This window comes from Zootoca vivipara, chromosome 4 (assembly GCF_963506605.1).
Source record: "Zootoca vivipara chromosome 4, rZooViv1.1, whole genome shotgun sequence".
Classification (NCBI taxonomy): Eukaryota; Metazoa; Chordata; class Lepidosauria; order Squamata; family Lacertidae; genus Zootoca; species Zootoca vivipara.
The window spans coordinates 50,949,219-50,969,438 of NC_083279.1; the positions used below are offsets into that span (position 1 = coordinate 50,949,219).

At 42.7% G+C, this 20,220-nt stretch overlaps 2 protein-coding genes across 3 annotated transcripts in view; one reads left to right on the forward strand and one right to left on the reverse strand.

Annotated features, from left to right (window-relative positions):
* CLIC6 (chloride intracellular channel 6) overlaps positions 1–20,220 on the reverse strand; it is a 136,369-nt gene that overhangs the window by 80,499 nt on the left and 35,650 nt on the right. The gene's annotated exons all lie outside the window — the stretch shown is intronic.
* KCNE1 (potassium voltage-gated channel subfamily E regulatory subunit 1) lies at positions 1,002–18,209 on the forward strand. Its single transcript, XM_060273588.1, has 3 exons — positions 1,002–3,451; positions 5,212–5,792; positions 14,065–18,209. Exon 3 carries the CDS (start codon positions 14,105–14,107, stop codon positions 14,483–14,485), a length of 381 nt encoding a protein of 126 aa, XP_060129571.1. The 5' UTR covers positions 1,002–3,451; positions 5,212–5,792; positions 14,065–14,104; the 3' UTR covers positions 14,486–18,209.

The following is a 20,220-nucleotide window of genomic DNA, read 5'->3' on the forward strand; positions in this document are numbered from 1 at the left end:
TGTTAGCTAGGGATCATGGGAGACCAAAACATCTGGAGGGCCACAGTTTGGGGATGCCTGATGTACACTATATGCAGACATAGACTTGCACCAGCTGTGGAATGGTAGGACATTCACAGTTCCTCTTACAGCATAGAACACTTCCCTTTGACAATCCTGACATAGGACTGTTAGGCTCTGTCTATTCATGCATCTGCTCAAGAAAATTCTCAGTGCTGATTTTCAGATATGCAAATTCAATAGACATGGAATTTTGAATGGTTGGCGTCCTTGTCTTTTGAAAAGATTGAGAATAAGCTTGTGTTCCTCACTAACCACATTGGTTAGTGCCACTGTCAAAAGGCCTTCACTGGTTTTTGCATCAGTCACTAAGTGTGTCACATTTTAAAATATAGGTAGCTTTGCTGCAGCCTCAATGTAAGGAAAAATACCGTACCATTCATATATACACTCAGGACTGAGGTGAGATTTGAACCTGGGACTTCAACAGCACATTCTCTTAGCCATTACACAACACTATAGCATGTGGCTTGACAGTCAAACACACCTAACCAGGATACGTAACTTGAACTGAAAAACAAACGAAACCCACACACTTCCATCTGGAAGAGCCCTAAAAAAAAAGTCAAATCTGAATATTCAGGCTGCATACACACTATACTTTTCCCATTGAAAGTAATGGAAAGTGGATTAATCTGTTCCAGACAATGAAAAGCACCCCCTAAAACAGCAATTTAACATGAATTTTACTGTCTAACAAGACCATTGATCCATAAAATGAAGGCAATAATCAATGTACTATACTATAAAAGAAATAAGACAGTATTGTAGATGAGAAAAATTAAGATTTACACTGGTACCTCGGGTTAAGTACTTAATTGGTTCCGGGGTGCCATTCGCACCCTGAAAAGTACTTAACCAGAGTGGCGATAGCGCGTGCGCGCAAAGCGCCAATAGAGTACTTCTGCACATGCGCGAAGCGCACAGATTGCTTCTGCGCATGTGCGTGTGGCGGAGCCTGGAAGTAAACACTTCCGGGTCCGTGGAGTACTTAACCTGAAAGTACCCAACCTGAAGCGTATTTAACCCGAGGTATGACTGTAGTGCATATGCTGTCTCATATGGTTTTAAATTTTCTTCCTGGAACAGCTGGAGCCCAGGTCAAATGACTCAAGTTCTACTAACTCAGCATGAGTAAATCCGGGAAGCCATTTAGAGTGCTCACCTGGTTCCACTGCTTCTTGGCCAATTGTTATGAGACTGTCATTGTCACATAAAAGTGTATAACAATGCACCCAGAGAAGCTCTATGTAAACAGTTTTCTAGTTTTTCCGAGAAGAGTATGCACTCTTAGTCCAATAGTCTACAAATTTTCCTCTCGATCTCTCTGTGTTCAGAGAGAAATGTGTGTCTGTGGTTTCAGTAAGGATTTGGGGAAAATTCAGTTCAGTTCATGTTTACAGGTAAACCTACCTAACCTGCAGATTTTCTGAAAACATCTGTGAACCGAAATGCTGCCAAGCATCCAAATTTGCCCTTCTCTGAATTTTGCAATGCAGTTATCCAGCCAAGTAATGTGTACAAAAATGCATGTACCGGGATAAAGTCTGCATAAAAATGCATGCAGTCGTACCTTGGAAGCCGAATGCCTTGGCACTCATAAATTTTGGCTCCCGGGCTCCGCAAACCCGGAAGTGAGTGTTCCAGTTTGTGAACATTCTTTGGAAGCCGAACATCCGCTGTGGCTTCCACGGCTTCCGGTTGCGTGCAGGAAGCTCCTGCAGCTAATCAGAAGCCGTGCCTTGGTTGCTGAACATTTTGGAAGTCAAACGGACTTCTTGAATGGATTCCATTCGGCTTCCAAGGTAGGACTGTATATTGGTAAAAATCACATTGCATTAAATGCATTACATTCAGAAACGTTGCTTTGCAAAAATGTGCACATTAGGCAACATTGCACACAAGCATGCATATATCAGGAGAAATCTGCTGATGAATTTTCATGAGGACTTAAAAAAAACAGATGTGGAAATGTGAAGAACTGAACTGAAAATTGGAAAAATACTGGGAGAACTTAAAATGGACAGTTTGGCCCACATCTAGTTTTCAGTTGCCAACATAGTGACTCTTCTTCCAAGGCAGGCAGCTCAGAACTGAGAATTCTGGTCCATCCTACAGAGATATTTCCTCAGAGAAGATTTGTCACTATAGGTGAACCTAGTTGCTGGGGAAGAGGAAAGACTCCACAGGAAGAGCTGCTGTGGTTCCTAAACAGTTCATGCACTTCCATTCAAAAAGGAAGGCTATCAATTCTTTACCAAGTAAGACTTCTTTTCCACCATTGCTCTCAGACCCTCAGCGAGGCCGCTTTTAACAGTGTTGTAATTGTTGTCATTCTTATTCACCCCCTTCACCCCAAGGTCAGGTTACACAAATTAAAACACACTAGAAACAGTTTAAAACAACTTACATTCAGAGTGATTGCTGTTTGCTCTGCCTTTGCTGATCTCAACTGGGATACTTTAAATCTTAAATTCAATGTATTTTACATGTGCTTTATATAAATTGCTCTTATGAGAATTGTTTTTAAATGTATTAAGCTAGTATGGTTACATTTTATGCTAGTTTGGTTCCATGCACCATCACATTCCAGGCCATTCCCCTGGAAAAGTGCAGTAGAAATATAAAATAAATAAACAGATGAGGCAGGAAAATGTAGAGCAAATGAAGAAGACTAGTGAATCTTATTTTATTTTCATTTATTTATTGGTGAGATTACTTCACCAGTAACTGTCCAGTTCCTCACCATCACCACCAGTCTTCCCGCTTGTTCAGTTGTGTGGGTTTTATCAGACTCATCAGTACTTTTCTGCCACAACTGTGCCTAATTTGGGCAACTGCTCTGGGACTCGGGGACAGCACAAATAGGAAATGTGATTGTCAGGGAGACACCATTTACACAATTCAATACAGGAATTATCTGAGGGAGAGAGTTTTTGTTTGGAGGTCATACTCATTGAACTTGTCTGAAAGGTTTTTTCAGCCATAAACACATTAATCATCACTGGATATTTTAATGTCAGGCTGCAAATTAGGCTCCGCCTCCAGTTCCCAATAACCGTGAGCAGGCCAGTCGCATGTGGTTATCTAGTCACATGCACAAACACCTGAATTTAATGCATACGCTTGAGGCAGATACAGAACTTTGCCTTTGCATGCCCAATTTGGAAGAACTGGTTCTCTTTGTATGTGTCCCCCACCTCACATATGCCCTAAGCCACATAGTGTTGAATCACTCAACAGTGAACTAGTATATAGATATATTTATACTTTGTGTGATTTCAGTGCTCATGAAAACTGCACCAGTGCATTTCCTGTGCCATGAATCACCAGCCTGCCGTTTTCCTACACTACAGATCTCCAGTCAAAATAATCCCTTTACTCATCCCAAGTAAGTGGACGCAGCCCAGTCACGGGTGGCAAACATTATTTTTTCTTGTAATGAAAGGAAGTGAGTAGTTCTACCTGCATTCACCTGCTTGAATGTAGAAGCAGTTTCTGGAAACTGTTTTCTCTTTAATAAAAGTCACCAAATATGAGCACATGCTTTAACATGATATCAAAGGAGTCGCTTTATTTGCTGTGCTTAGACTCATTTGAGGGCAACCTTTCTGTTACATGCAAATGCATATATTTAAAAGCCAACAGCTAGTCCTTGTGGTAAAAAGCAGGGTTTTTTTTGCTAAATGTTTTAAATTAATTTCCAATTACTAAAATCCAGTAACAGCCACATTATCAGTATCAAATTACCATTCATATCCAAATATGTATCAGTTATAAAGCCAATTATACAATTTGTGTGACTTCCCGTGTGCTGGGTTCCGGGGTCCAAAGTTCTTCTTTCTTCCTGCTTCCAAAATCTTGATTAATCCAATTACATTCAGTCCTGATCTTAGTCCTTTATCAACAGCTACAGAGTTCTTGACTTCCATTCGTATTTTTGTTGGTAAAAAGCAGTTGAGGAATAAACAGTGAATCAGCTTGTAGAAAAGGGGGTTCTTTAACCATTATCCCTCATTGTTTCTCATTTTCTGCCGCAAACCTTTTCCCCATTTATTTCCCCACACTTGTCGGGCTCCTGAGGAGCATTCACCCTAAATAGACACAATCTCTTTCCTTGTTCCTTGTAAGAAGGCAAGTGTGATTACAGGAAAGGAGAAACGATTAAGAGTCAGTGTGCAAGTTCATTGTGGGTGCTTATAACAATGCCCCAAGCGTACGAGAAAAGCAGCTTTGGAGAGGACAATCTTCAGCTGAAGAACAGCAGTTGAGAGGGGATGCTTAATTTTTCCCATACAGTCTTTTCCCAACTCCAGGGGATAAATTGATGAGGTACAATGTGGAACTGATGAATAAATGTGGATGAGCCCCAAATCACCTCTGAAGCTGTTCTCCCTGCTGGAGGTCCATATATTTGTTTACCCTTTTATGTTTACTTTATTCTCTGCTCAAAATCCATACAGACACACATCACAAACACAGTTGCTTGTTCTTAAAAAAAAAAGGCTTGTAGTTTTCCAGTTAGAAACAGGGGCAGGAAACCTTTGGCCCTTTGGAGCCTGAATAGCTCAGTTGGTTAGACTGTGGTGCTGATGATGCCAGGGTCACAGGTTCGATCCCCCTTTGGATGTTGTTGGACTGCAGCTCCCATCAGCCTTCACTTAAGGCCATGTGCAACTATGGTACCAGACTTTTAGAAGACATCTGAAGGCAGCCATGTTTAGGGAAGCTTTAAATGTTTAATAGATTATTGTATTTTAATATTCTGTTGGAAGCAGCCCAGAGTGGCTGGGGAAACCCACCTAGATGGACGGGGTATGAATAAATTATTATTATTATTATTATTATTATTATTATTATTATTATTATTATTCTGCCATGTGCAAGGGGGCAAAGCACTTCAATAGCAGCTGGAGGGCCAAGGCCTTAGAAGATTAATACAAAAGCTATTAAAATATAAAGGGGAGCTGAGAAAGGAAGGGGAAAGATGGAGGCATTGCTTTATAAAGTGAGAAAGGTCTTATCTTGGTCCAAGATGAATGTGTACTCGGTAGAACAGTATGCTGGGGGCAAAGAGCTTTCCCATGGTATTGCATCAAAATTTCAAGCACTCAAAGGTCTTTGCAATCCTTGTTTCATTCTCCATTTTAGATCCTTAATGTTGCCAGTTTACAGATGGACAACTGTAGGCTGGGCGATAAGGACATGTCCAAACTTCGCAGGCTTCAGCTCTGGCACATTTGCCCATTTACATTTGTTCCCATTACTCTCTGCAGTGAAAGAAAGCAGCTTCACTTTGTAAGTACAACAGAGTCGGTGGTCTGCGCAAAGGAAAAGGTGAGCTGTTTTAATCTGTCCTGCCTTTGTGTAATTTCATCGAAGTGGGGAGAAGAGTTCTTTGTACCAAATTGCTTTGTGTTGCATGTGCAGCAGACTCACCCTAGCACATGGCACACTTCCTTTCTTGTTTTGTTTGCTTGGAATCCTTTCTCCACCTGGAAATCTGTGTCTCTGTGTCACCTTCCTCTTCATGGAACTGCATTGCCACCTGGATATAAGCTCCTCCCCTGTGCACTCATAGTATGAGTTTGGCCACTTGTACCCAGACGACAGGTCCCTCCCAGCAAACACGGTGTGATGGTGTGGATTCCCAACACCCAGACCTCAGGCTTCTTCCCAGCCATGCTCACAGAGAGAGCCTGATTCACAGCATCCAGGTAGCACACAGCTTGGTGAGTTTGCATGTTTTCCTGTTTGCTTGTCAGCCTTTTTGTTCCTCCAGATAAGCTGCCGCCCTTGCTTAAAATCATCTTCTTGTTCAGACACATACATCTTTGCCTTCTGTGCTTCTGCATCTGGGGAAAAGGCTGGCACCTGCTCTGCTGTGTCCTTTTTTCCCTTAGGCAGTTTTATATTGTGAAACAAAATTCCCATCCGAAGCGGGAAGAGTGGGAAGAATCCTTGTTTCAAAGAACCTTACTACAGGTACCTGAAACAAGAAGTGGGTTACAAATAAATACATATCATTTCCATAGACTGCTTGGCATTTTACAATTTGAGTACTGAATGTCAGCTCAGTGTACCTCTAGACATAAAGGTAACATTGTCAGGAATTTTTGTTTTGTTTTGTTTTGTTTTGTTTCTAACTGGGATGCTCTGTGTGGGAACTGGAAAGATGACAAGCAAATATATTTTAAGACCAGTTTTGAACAGTACAGTAACTCACCTCTCAAAATTCCTATATACCCATTTGAAAACAAGTGTGTTTAAAAAATGGAATTATTTGGTATGAAAATATTAAAGTTTAACTTTTTCCTTTGTCTCCCGGCCCCCCCAAAAATCCAGCTTTAGAAATAGGTGTGGTATTTCTGTGTTATCATTGTGTTACTTGGAACACAGATCCAAATGCACCCATGGTTGGGGGGGTAGGGAGTTGGAGACACAAGAGAGTTTGTTTGTGCCCTCAGGTTGTTGGGAAGCTGTTCAGCACCCCCTAAAAGTTCAATGTAGTTAATTTCCAGGAAACCAGACCATCTTCACAAAAGCAGATAAAATAACAACGGAGTTCATAATGTTACAATTAACAAGCTTTACAAGGGAGTGGTTGCAATGGCAACATGCAATGGATACTGTTAGATGTGGTAGTAGCACATATTTTTAATGAGATGCTGGTGGAAATTAAGTTGATGTAGTTCCATGGGCTTCCTTGGGACTGAGCAAATCCCATTCACTCTCTATGGCAGGCTTCCTCAACCTTGACCCTCCAGATGTTTTGAGACTACAATTCCCATCATTCCTAACCACTGGCCCTGCTAGCTAGGGATCATGGGAGTTGTAGGCCAAAAACATCTGGAGGGCCTAGGTTGAGGAAGCCTGCTCTACGGTCTTCTTGTTACAGAAGTCTGTTACATTCTCTCCTTGTCCTGTAAAGACAGTTGAGAACATTCACAATTTACGTGTGGCTTAAACAAAGTAGCAAGTAACAAGCAGTATTTATGAAGAGTTATGATCAATTTTATGTAAAAAATGCACACACTGATACCAAGAGTATGATGTGATCCTGGGGCTTGAACACAAAGGTACTCGGGTGAGCATATGGCACCTGCAATGTTGTTGAACTCAGTCAAAAACAAAAACCCATTTTCGACACTATGCACCCAGTCCAACCCTAACATGACAAACACACATCCCAAGGAATGTGGGGTGTCTAATATTTAGAATAGCAGAAGTTGGGAATGGAAGCTGACAGATTAGAATGTGTAATAGCATGGCCGTTTCAAAGGAACTGCTGCCACAAACCTTCACCACCCTTCCCAACAGGGGCATGGCTAGCTGCTCCGGCACCCAGAGCGGTGGGGGCGGGGCAATCAGCGCACAGGGGTGGCATGGCAAGCTGCCCACGGAGTCCCCCGTTTCAGGCAGCGCGGGGCCCTGAGCCACCGCATCACTTCCAGGAGAGAGGCGTGGCTTGGGCACACTGCAGGCCAGGCCCCGCGGTAAGTGCCGCCCCCGGCGGTGTGCCATTTTGTTACCCCCCTCAGGGATGACGCCTGGGGCGGGCTGCAGCCCCCGCACCCCCCTTCCTACCCGCCTGCTTCCCAAATTGTCTACCCCCTCCCAATTTACAGGAGTCTTTTTACTACTACAAAACACTGTATGCAGTAAAATGAAATAAAATGCTCAGCTGCATTTGGTGAAGACAGCCCTACTCAAAACTTTCCCTAATGATATTTTCCATGCCACATTTTACACTAGTATAGTAAAAGCAGTCAACTGACTTGCCTTTGTTTCAGGATTTACTGATGAAACATTCAGCCTTTTCACATTCTGTATCGGCTTCTTGGTGCTCAATCATTGGTTACTTCCATCCCAGTTTTGATGGGTTTTTAAATATGCCCCCAAATTTAGATTTAAATTTGCAGGTACTGTATTTTGTATTTATTATTCCCCTACAATATCATTTTTTCCTATGTTTTTCATGCATTGCCCCTAAAATATGCATTTGGTATGGGGTTTTTCTGCAAAAAGATGCTATTTTATGTGCATTTCTTTGAATTGAAAATATATTACATTATTTGGAAAAGTCATCATCTGATTGATAGCTGCATTCTGACACACATTTTTTTTGTTATTTGAGGATTTATAAATCGCCTCCCAACAAATATTTCCAAAGGAGTATACAACACTAATATGAACCCCTCCAACATATATAGTAAAAATAAAATACAAATAAGAATTTAACAAAACCAGATAATCACAAAATGTCATATGGTACGTAGTATAAAAGGGCCAAGAAGCTGAGAGCCAGTGTGGTGTAGTGGTTAAGAGCGGTAGACTCATAATCTGGGGAACCGGGTTCGTGTCTCCGCTCCTCCACATGCAGCTGCTGGGTGACCTTGGGCTAGTCACACTTCTTTGAAGTCTCTCAGCCCCACCCACCTCACAGGGTGGTCTGTTGTGGCGGAGGAGGGGAAAGGAGATTGTTAGCCGCTTTGAGACTCCTTCGGGTAGTGATAAAGCGGGATATCAAATCCAAACTCTTCTTCTTCTCTTCAATGAAAGTACAGTCGTATCTTGGAAGTCGAACAGCATCTGTTCCGGAAGTCCATTTGACTTCCAAAGTGTTCGAAAACCAAAGCACGGCTTCTGATTGGCTGCAGGAAGCTACTGCAAGAAGCCCCGTCGGACATTCAGCTTCCCAAAGAACATTCGAATACTGGAACAGTCACTTCTGGGTTTTGATCGTTCTTTGGGGAGCCAAAACATTCGAGAACTAGGCTGTTCGAAAACCAAGGCATGACTGTATTCTTAACAAGATAAGTTTTCAATTGTTTCCTAAAAGCAAAAATGCTAGGTCCTTGTCTGAGTTCAACTAGAAGCTGATTTCATAGAGCTGGAGCCTCAATACTAAAGATCCAGTTTCTTTTTGATATCAGCCATATCTTCAGGCTATACAGAATGTAACAGCCGGATGTGGCTGCATTATTCCCACAACAGAACACTTAGCAACTCCCCATAAAAGGGATGAAATTGTGAGTCAGACCAGAGGTCTATGGGGCAAGGTTCCAATGGGCTAATTAAATCAGTTCTCTTTAAAATGTGGACCAAATACCTGTACATTCCTCCTCCCATGAACTGGCTATCACTGGCCAAGACTAGTGTATTGAGAATGTCCTTAGCCTGCAGCCATACATCTGGAATAAGCCCCACCCTCTCTAATCTGGGAATGCTGCTAACAAGAGTGCCTAGACATGCCTACTTACTGGAGTCAATTTGTGTGTGTTTTCTGCTTGGAGTGGACTCAGATGCCATCTAACTTTCCAAATGATGAATATATTCCAAACTCAGTGCTGATTTCCTCTTTCCCCTTTACAATAGAGCTATGGAAACACATTCCATGTCCATCCCTTAACATTTAAATCAGGAAATTGTATGTGACAGAGTTACTCTGTGTTTCCATAATTATAACCACATTAAGACCTGCTGTCGGCTAGCTCATAGATTTCCCCACAATAAAGCCACATCAAAATTCAGGACATCTTTTGTTGGTGACAATAATAATAATAATAATAATAATAATAATAATAATAATAATAAATTATTTATACCCCGCCCATCTGGCCGGGTCTCCCCCGCCACTCTGGGCAGCTTCCAACACATCAAAATACATTAAGATATCACAGACTAAAAACTTCCCTAAACAAGGCTGCCTTTAGGTATTTTCTAAATGTCAGGTAGTTGTTTATCTCTCTGATAGGAGGGCATTCCACAGGGTGGGTGCCACTACCGAGAAGCCCTCTGCCTGGTTCCCTGTAGCTTTGCTTCTCGCAGTGAGGGAACTGCCAGAAGGTCCTTGGCGCTGGATCTCAGTGTCCGGGCTGAACGATGGGGGTGGAGACGCTCCTTCAGGTATTCTGAAACTACTGTATACTAAAGCATGCCACTGTCAGTTGTTTGATACCCCGGCATTTTATAAATGAATGATTGGACTCATTAGTTGAAAAAGATTAATTACATAACTTGTAAAAAAAAAAGGTAAAGGACCCCTGGACAGCTAAGTCCAGTCAAAGGCGACTATGAGGTTGTGGCGCTCATCTGCTTTCAGGCCGAGAGAGCTGGCGTTTGTCCACAGACAGCTTTCCGGGTCATGTGGCCAGCATGACTAAACTGCTTCTGGCACAACTTGTATTATATCCCTGTTAACCTAAATCAGAGCAACATGGGAAATTGGTTTATACCAAGCCATTTTTAATAAACAGCTTAGAGGCAGAGCCGGCCCTACCATTAGGCAGAGTGCAACAGCTGCCTCAGGCAGCAGTTGCCAGACTATTCCCCCTCTGAAGAGGCTGGTCCTTTAGAGGAAATCTGGCATTGCTGCAGCAACCCCAGCCTGCCCATGACCAGCCCTCTTTTCCTAGCTTCTTACAAGCAGTCAGAGGGTGGCCATGCCTGTGGTGGGCTCTGGCTTCATCTTCTACTGTAGGGCTCCCTGTCTTCTACCCTACCAGTCCCAATGGGCACCAGTCTCCATGGTTCTTCCTGAGTCCCCTAAGCTATACTGCTGTGCACTTCAGAACCTAGCCTATGGTGAAGGATGCTGCCCCTTTGCTAGTGTTGAAGTAAAGTTCAATTGGCTGTCCTGTCAGAATCTGGGGGCGCCATCTTGGCTTTTGCCTCAGACATCAAAACAGCTTGGGCCAGCCCTCCTTAGAGATTTTATTAGAAATAAATAGAAATAAGTCACACCACTGGGCCACCTAGCTCAGTACTGGCACCAACCAGCAGCAGCTCTCCAAAGTTTGAGGCAAGAGTCTTTTTCATTCATACCTACAGATGCAGAAGCTGAGACTTTCTGCACACAAATCTTGTGCTTTACCACTTAGCAATGGATCCACTCAGACATGCCTCCCCTCCAAAAACTAACCTGTCAGAACAATTTCTTTTTAAAAAAAAAAACTTATTTCTTAATGGTCGTGTGATAAAGAGACATTGTGAAAGGGATTTCACAATTGCAACAGGGTGAGATTTCATTCTTCAAGCTACAATAACTTGAATCAGCACTCTTTCCACGTGATGAAGATTTCCCAGTGTAAAGGTCACTATATGGAACATTCTGCTATATGCAGTCCCATTATTGCCATTTTACAGTTTCAAATATGCATCCATGTAGGCTGCAGTTTGAATCAGAAGTGTAGCATGAAGGGAGAACCGCTTGTTAACCCTTTGCCCTGGAAATTCCTGCCAAAGATTACCCCAAACTGCTCCCCGCCCCCTTCAATAAGGGGAAATGGGCCAGTTTTCAGCAGGAAAACAGCTAGGTCGCTGAGAAGGGCCTCTCTCTGTGCCAATTTTTGTCTTAAAACTGCAGCCACAGCAGCACTTGCCTTGTTTAAGAAGAAATAAAAGCATAGCCCCATGTGGAATATTTTCTTCTAGTATCTGTCAAGATAAGGGGGGTAGAAGCTGGACCCGCTCCCAAGAAAACCCACACCAAAAGTAGAAAACATACAAAACTTTGTTTGGGCTGATTACACACAAACTAAAATAAAACATCAACTAGGTTTTGGGCTTTGGAGCAAGATACACACAGACACAAACTTTAAAGAAAACCTGCTACTTAGCTGACCCCCACCCCACCCCATGGAGGGGGGCCGGAAGGTTTTATCATAGATCACCCTGTGACTTCTTGTCTGGTGTTGATCTCCTGACCTACAGGTGAAACTCAAGAGCCCAGCTACGTGCCAAAAGCCTGAGCAGAGAGCTAAGGAGAGTTGCTCTCAAGATAAGACCAAGGCCACAACCATCTCCAGCTTCCTTAACCAGTTAAACACCAAACTTTGACAATATCCATAGTAAGAAAATGGCAATGCCCTCTGCAGACGAAAGAAGTGTACCGTACATACAATTTAATCAAGGTTATCTGTCCCATAGGGGGTCTCTCTGCTGTGTTCCTTGGAAGTGTAATCTATTGATTTGTTGAACAAGCAATGCCTTATATGTCCTACCTCTCATTATTAACAACAGCACTCAAATCCCATCCTCTTTCTTCTGTAAACATACAGACAGTGGCGGAGCTGCATGCTCCGCTACCGGGGGTGGAGAGCAGGCGGGGGTGTGGCTGGCGCTCCCCGGGGGGCATGGCACACATCCGGGGGTGTGGTACGCCGCCCGCGAGGGCGTGGCACGCATTCTGGGGGAGTGATGTGCCACAATGGCACCCTACCAGAATAGTGGTGCCGGGGGCGGTCCGCTCCCTCCACACTCCCGTTCCTCCGCCAGTGCATACAGAGGGTGTCAAAAGCTTGAGACCACACAATACTGTACATGGCATAGTGCTATAGATTATGGGGCTTGACTAAGTGCTCAGGGACTCAGAATTGACATTCTAAGGTTCCAGTGATTGTATAAGTGCTCGACTCCCTGGGCCAAAGTTAGCTAGCTCCTTGTGACATCAGAGCACCTACGCCAGTGACCTTCAGAAAGGCCTCCAATACCAAAGAGGTAATTGTGGCATCAAGAAATTGCATCATGTGGCAAGCAGAAATGACAGAGGTAGAGAAAGAAAATACAAAAGGAGGGATGGGGACAAGTTAATGCCAGTCAGGAGGGAGATCTTGGGTGTTTCCAGACAGGAGCTCTCTATTACAAATTGGTCATACAGATTGTTATGTACTGAGCTGAATCATAGAACAATAGGATCCAGAATCAGCAGTCTGATTGGTCCGCAGGAGCCACCCAATCCAACTCCAGGTGGAAGTGAATCCGCAACCTGATTGGCCTGCAGGAGCAGCCAATCAGGCTGCTAGCAGAAGCCAATCCACAAACTGATTGGCCCACAGTTGTAGCCCTGAAGTAGCCAATCACGCAAAGCCCATTGTGTAAATAATGTATATAAGCAGATGGTTTGGGGGAAAGGGCATTCTTCTTCTCTTCTTCTCCTTGATGACTGCGAGCTGAATAAAGAGCATGAAATTCACTCTCGACTCCGAGTATATTTCACAGATCCAGTTTTTCTCTGTGTGCGACTGGCACATTAATTTCCTCAGATTCAACCCCCCCCCTCAAGCCATGGAATTTCATTACTATTCCATCGCTTGCCATACACGCCAGTGGGCAGAGCTCTGTGGAATGTATTTAAGCTTTGTTGTTTAGCTCCTCCCCTAAGTCACACCTCTCCTGCCCCGCACAAAGTTCTTTTCCCCCACTCTGGGCATGCCTTAGTAATTCCACATCTGTGCATGTGTGCCTTTTAACAAATCACTGGAAGTGCACAAGACTTAGCTGTCACGTTTCATAGTAGGCAAAATGGATGCTCGTGTTTTATTGGGGGTGCAGCAATATCCATGTCAATATGCTTTTAATTTTAATTTAATATTGAGGTCAAAAAACTCAAGAGAGAGAAGTCTGATATATGTATTGCAATTACAGCCTCTGGGATAATTCCCCACATTTACTGTGCGGAGATCTTGAGAGAATACTGTAGCTGCTCTGAACTGGGTTGTTAGAATTCAGATGTGCCTTCAGCATGCAGCATCAATGGAAAGCTTCAAGTTATTATTAATTTATTAATTTATTATTCATACCCCGCCCATCTGGCTGTGTTTCCCCAGTTGTCACAAAGTAGAAGAGGCAGAGTTTTAGGCTGGTTGGAGAGCATCAGTGGATCTGTTATGTTCAGCAGAATACATATTGAGAGAGAGAAAAAGTGTATATGTTGAGGTTTTATTTGTCTTCCACTAAAAAGGGAATACTGGAAGCAATGCTTTTTAGTGCATTTTAGTGCAAATGGTATTTCATTCAGTAAAGGTAAGTATTTCATCTGTTCTTTGGTTCATGGAATTTCATTACGAAAAAGCCTCTGAGAATCAGCTCCTGATTTCTCATTCAAAATACAGCATAATGACATCTCTTTTTTACCACTAGAAAGTCAGTTTATATACTATTTATATATAATTTACATATTTTGTTTTTAACATGTTTCCCCTCCCAATTTTCTTCTTCTAGAAATCAGAATTTAGGGAAGGAAGGAGTTCTTAGCAGGACAATGGCACTGGTGTCCAACAACACAGCATTAAACTACCTCCTTTCAAAACTGTTAGAAGACTATGAAAGCAAACCCAGCCTCCCTACAGCTGCACCAGTCGTTGCAACAAATGACCACCTGGAAGTCATCTACATACTCCTATTGCTTGGCTTCTTTGGCTTCTTCACGTTCGGAATAATGATGAGCTACATCCGTTCCAAAAAGCTTGAACATTCAAATGACCCATACAATGTGTACATTGCCACAGACATTTGGCGGAAGGAGGACAAGGCCAGCTTGAAAGCCAAGGTGATGGAAAATTATAAATCAAGCTTTGTCTTGGAAAACCGGCATGCTGTAGAACAGCCCACCAGTCACATTCCTGAAGTGAACTCTTCCTAGCAAATGGGCAGCTAATCTTACAGGCATCATACTGAATTTTCCAAAACTGTGAAAGTAAGCAGTTTGTGGCTTATATTTTTAAAAGAAAAGTACATCCCCATTCAGAGCCAGTGTGGTATAGTGGTTAAGAGCGGTAGACTCGTAATCTGGGGAACCAGGTTCACGTCTCCGCTCCTCCACATGCAGCTGCTGGGTGACCTTGGGCTAGTCACACTTCTCTGAAGTCTCTCAGCCTCACTCACCTCGCAGAGTGTTTGTTGTGGGGGAGGAAGGGAAAGGAGATTGTGAGCCGCTTTGAGACTCCTTTGGGTAGTGATAAACCGGGATATCAAATCCAAACTACTCCTCCTCTTCTTCTTCTTCTTCTTCTTCGCTGGATTTAGGTTTGATGAGGCCCCCTAAGCTACTGAAGATAACGGGGCCTTAATATGTCCAGCTGTCCTTTGTCAACAACAAATTGTCACTGTTTTTTGTGTTGAATATATGCTATAGTGTATGGTTATTTATGGACCTAATAGGTATCAAAAGCCATTTACATAACAAACATCATAGGAGCCTACACGAGACAAAACACTGTTGCTGTATGTAGGTTTTATTTTATTTTTATCTTATATTTTGGAAATGTACATTCAGATTTCTTTCCTTAAAAAATTTTTTTGGGGCCCCCAAGAGAGTGGGGCCCTAAGCTATAGCTTGTTTAGCTTATATGTAAATCCAGCACTGCCTCTGTTCAACCCCCTTAGCATAATGAGAAAAGTGCATCAGCAGCATTTAGTAATCCAGTGCATTTTGGAAGACTATTCTGTACTGGCAGGTGGTGCTACCAGCTTGGGAATCAAGCTGCCGAAGGAGATATATGCTGACTATAATCTACTTACACCATAAGGAAGGAATCCGGCAAGGAATTTGGGCAAAGAAGAAGAAAGAAAGAATTAAGCCTCATTCCACAAACATATCCTTAACACCAACAGGAAAATTTAACTACAGACCAGAAATGTTGTTTTGATTTCACATGGGGTTAGGTATTTCCTTCCGACCTACTGTAAACAAGTTACTGGTCCTTATGGGATGGAAGATGACAAGTCAGGTCAATGTAATGCTAGGCACATTATTTCCTTGTGTGCAACAAGGCACCCCAAACTGGCTGGCTTTTAGCCACTGATGACTTGGGGAAGGTGTTTACTTTGGTGTAGCAATTAGAAATAGCTGCGAGTGACTGTGCCACTTCAAAGCAGGCAGCCGGGTGTGGAGGGGACACAAAGATACATTGCTAATGCTATGGTGAAGGTGGCCCCCTAGAGCAAATGAACCTATGTACAGGTATTCTGGAAGCCACTGGCTCTACAAAGCATTTCTTTTCCATTCTCGAAGCTCTACTTTTTCCTTGCTTTTGTTTTTGAAAGCTTTTTACCATAAAGCCTTGTCTCTCTACATTTAAGCATTGCTTCTTGAAACTGAATTCTCCCCTGCTAACTTCTTTAGTATTGGTACTCCCCTCTGTTAAATTCTATCTGCATATGTGTGACATATGTTTAATTTTGATACTTTCTTTTCATTCCTTCAAAGAAACCATTCTGCATCCTAGTTCTAAAGTTGTGTCTCTCAAAATGCAATGTATTTAAGTTTAGAACCTAGACATTGTTGTGTTAAATCAGCTAGATAAATCACATAGTTCACATCCATTCAAATCAGTGAGAAACTTGCTGTGAAAATCCATAGAATGCAAATAGCAGAAAAAAGACCTACTACAAATCAGTGGGTTTTTCCCCAAATACATGACACTGATTCCCATTATTAATTTACACAGCTGCTCTTCTCAAATAATGTGTTTTCTCTTCAGTATTAATTATTTCCATTGAATGTGCCTGTAATTTCTGGTTATTATATAACTTTTGTATTATTTTAAACCAACGATTTCTTTTATTTTTTAAAAAGGAAGATTATACCTACAATTCCTCTATAGAGGAACACCTCATTGTAAGGAGGGGCAGTTAATGTTGTGGTATGGAGCTATATTATTAGGGTTGCAGGTGACCTGAAAAAATGGCCCAGACTGTTGTGCTTTTTGCCAGAGTATGATTTGCAGAAAACAACAGGTAAACCTTACCTGATACGGAGGTAAATATGATCACCTTCCAATGACTACAGATTAAAAATGCTATAAAAGGCACAACTGCTAAAAATGGCACCTCTATGTGCCATAAGTTTAGAGTGTTTTCCATGCAATTGTAATTCCTCTTTATTAATGTGTAAATTTTCTTTATGAAATTTAATAAAGTGTTAATAACAAATATGTATCACAATTTTATCTTGATAATATTCCGCATCATGGCAAAGCCATTCTGATTATCTAAAACTAAAGATTTTAGTGAACAAAATGCCTAGTTTTTGTTTTGTTATAAATCTATGGTTCAGACTTCTGATTTTAATGCTTGTCCATTCAAAACATATTGTTTGTGCAATTAGTTTGCCAAAGAAATAGTATGCTTTTAGGTATTTGCTCCTTACTCGTACATGGCACGTAATGCAGCAAGTGTGGGGAAGGCGAGGATAAGAGGCCTTTTCTTTTACAAAAATTCAGTTTAAAATTATCAACATTGATCATACTTTGAGTTTGTTCAGGCCAAATATACATTATACAGGAAATGGAATGAAGAGATAAAGAGAGATAGGGGCAAGCCAAACCAAGCAGGGTGCTGTTGGTTGCCCATAATTACCTTTGCAATAATCTTACAATTTTTTCGAAGGCATCCAATCTGATTTTGGCATGTTTTGCTATTCATTATAGAATTGCTCACTAATCTTGTGTAGCAGAAGCCGTCCATTCTGTTTGTTTAACTATAGTAAAAAAAAACCTCACCAAGCAATGGTTCATCATTGATTTCCAGTAGAAGCTTTTTTGGGAGGACGGGGGGTTAAATTTGAATTTTACTGGCACTTTTACAGGAAATAAAATATATATCTAGGTACCAAGCGAGTAATTTACAAACCAAACTCACAGTGTGGTGTAACAGCTAGATGAATGGGTTTCAGGTAATTCAGATCCTGCTCAATTTTGAGGCTTAGCCTTATGGAAGTTATTGAACATGGGATACAAGCCTGAAGTGTATTGTAATGCAATGAGCCTTATGCTTTTGATGTGGAGTGTTTCCTGGCCACAAAACTCACCCTGCAAACATTTGCAGCTCAAAGTATTAGCAATGACATTAGCATTACTAACCTCAAAATTTCATTTCTTACACATAAACTTGGTTTTGAAAACATGAGTCATTATCATATCCGTGCTATTTTGTTCATTGCAATGCTATGCCAAGAGCTCTGTTTATCTCTCCAACCAGCCAGCCACACACAGTGAATGACAGCAGGGAAAAAGTAAACATAGAAAGAGTGTAAAGTGTTGGTTGACACTGAATGTATTTATAGTAGTGTTGACATGCCCAAAGTGTAGGGAAAATGACATTTGAGTCTAGCAATGTAGAATTCTCTGCAGGCAAACACATCTCTTCAGGTTTGTAATGTAAGGATTGGGCTTTAGTTTTGCAGGAGCACCACCTGGTGGTTACATGATGGACTAAGGGCTTCATATGACATCATCACAATCAACAAAATGTCCTAAGCCATTACTGTTGTAACAGGATGTGAGGCATAGGATGTGGACCACACTGCTTCTTGGTACTGTATTGGAGTCATAATGAATACATGCTAACCCCTTCCTATATTCATAGCTGCCAAGTTTTCCCTTTTCTTGCGAGGAAGCCTATTCAGCATAATGGAATTTCCCTTTAAAAAAGGGATAACTTGGCAGCTATGCCTATATTACACCTGAGTTTTTATTATAGGCTGGGTGCACACTGTGCCTTGGTAAATGATGCAGAACGTTTTTAAAGATAAATATGACCAAATACTGTATGTTTCAGTAGTACTGCATTATCCAAAATGCTTTTTGAGAGAAAATGCAAGGCATAGCTAAATCAAGCTTGTAGTAGCATGACCGCAGATGGTATTTAACAATAAGAAAATGCTAATGGGAAAATGTTGTTTCCATTTCACTTCATCAACATCTCCCAATGCAGCGTACATGAACACACGGACGGACACACAAGCGATCTTTATTTTACAAGATGTCTTATATCAAAATTAGTTGCAGGGGACCTTCAAACATTTCAGAGGTTTGCTGTCAGATTCTAGGAGAGAAGCATGTGGAGGATGGACCTAAACTTTAACACCGTCCTCTAATATTGGTGGACACAGGGAGAAAGCTAGAAAGAGAATTTGCAGTTTAATGAGTGAAACTAATCCTATACACACTTTCTTGGAAGTAGGAGTCTTTTACCCCAAGGGCTGGTATTCAACTGCAATATACACTAAAGCAGTATCATGCCATTTTAAATAGCAATGGCTTCCCCCAAAGCATCCTAGGGACCACAGTTTGAAGTGGTATGATACTGCTTTAAATGCACAGTGCAGATGCAGCTTAAGTTTTACTCAAAGTAGACCTATTGAAATTAATGGAACTAAGTTATGTTTCATAATTTCAATGTGAATAAAACTTAGGTGAATGCTACCCAATGGGACTTACCCCCAAGTAGAAATGCATAGGATTGCACTTCAAATTTTGGCTGTAAATATTCCCATCAGCCTCAGCCAGCATGGCTAAAGGTCAGGGATGACGGGAGTTATAGTCTAGTGACATCTGGAGGGTCAACATTTCCCCACCTCTAAAATATAACATCGGTGGAGGTATTCCTAGTACTACTATGACACATTTCCAGAGAAAGATACTTTGTTCTCCAAGATGCGACTATCCTTAGCTCCAGTAGCAACCGGTGAGGTGGTGTGGGTGGGGCTTACCAAGAGGGAGGTGGCAGAGGCGAAACATGGGGAGCTCAGCCTGGTGTGGCGCATCTTGGCAGCAGCCTCCCATTGGCTCCGCTGCCATGTGTCACACCTTGCTGAGCTCCCTGCACCTCCCCTCTTGGTAAGCCCCAAGTTCATAGCTCTTTCTGTCTCTCTTCTCACCCAAAACTACAGGGTCTTCCCCACCACCATTCCATTTACCGTGTTTCCCCTTTTTAAATACGTAGTCAGAAAGTAAGCCATGGGAGGGTTTTTCTAGAAGTAAGATAAGTAAGACGTACCCCGAAAGTAAGCCACCATTGTTCCTGTCACCTCCTCAGCCCCTCCTGTGTGCTCAGGGAGCCAGCGAACCAGCGACATGCGTGGGGGGGGAAACGCGCCTCTCAGCTGATTTCTCCACCGCCTGCTGAGCGCACAGGGAGAGGGGGGGGAAAGCCTCTTCCTGCCCCTCTGGAGCAGGCCTGTCTTTCCTATTGGGGCTACTGGTGCTTTCCTTTTCGACCCTGGGAGGCAGCGAATACATCCAATGGTCAGGGCGCTTTGGGGCGCCCATCTCTCCCCGTCTGCACCTTTTCTCCTCCTTCTGGGCCAGCACGCACCCTCTTTTGCTCGCTCCCTGCCTCTCCTGTGACAATAGGTAGCGGCGGCGGCAGCCACAGCCGGCTGCAAGGCAGAGAAGCTAAGCCCAGCGGAGCCAAGGTGCTGTTGAGCGGCTGCGGGCTCCCTTTGGCCGACCTTCCTTGTGTGCGCCTGGCCGCGATGCGCCTCCCTCCTCCTCCTCCTCTGGCGTAGCAACGGCAGCGGGAGGCTCCTCCTCCTCCGGCAACGGCAGCGGCGGCTCCCGCTCGGGTATGCACCCCTCCAGCCAGCAGCCGGCC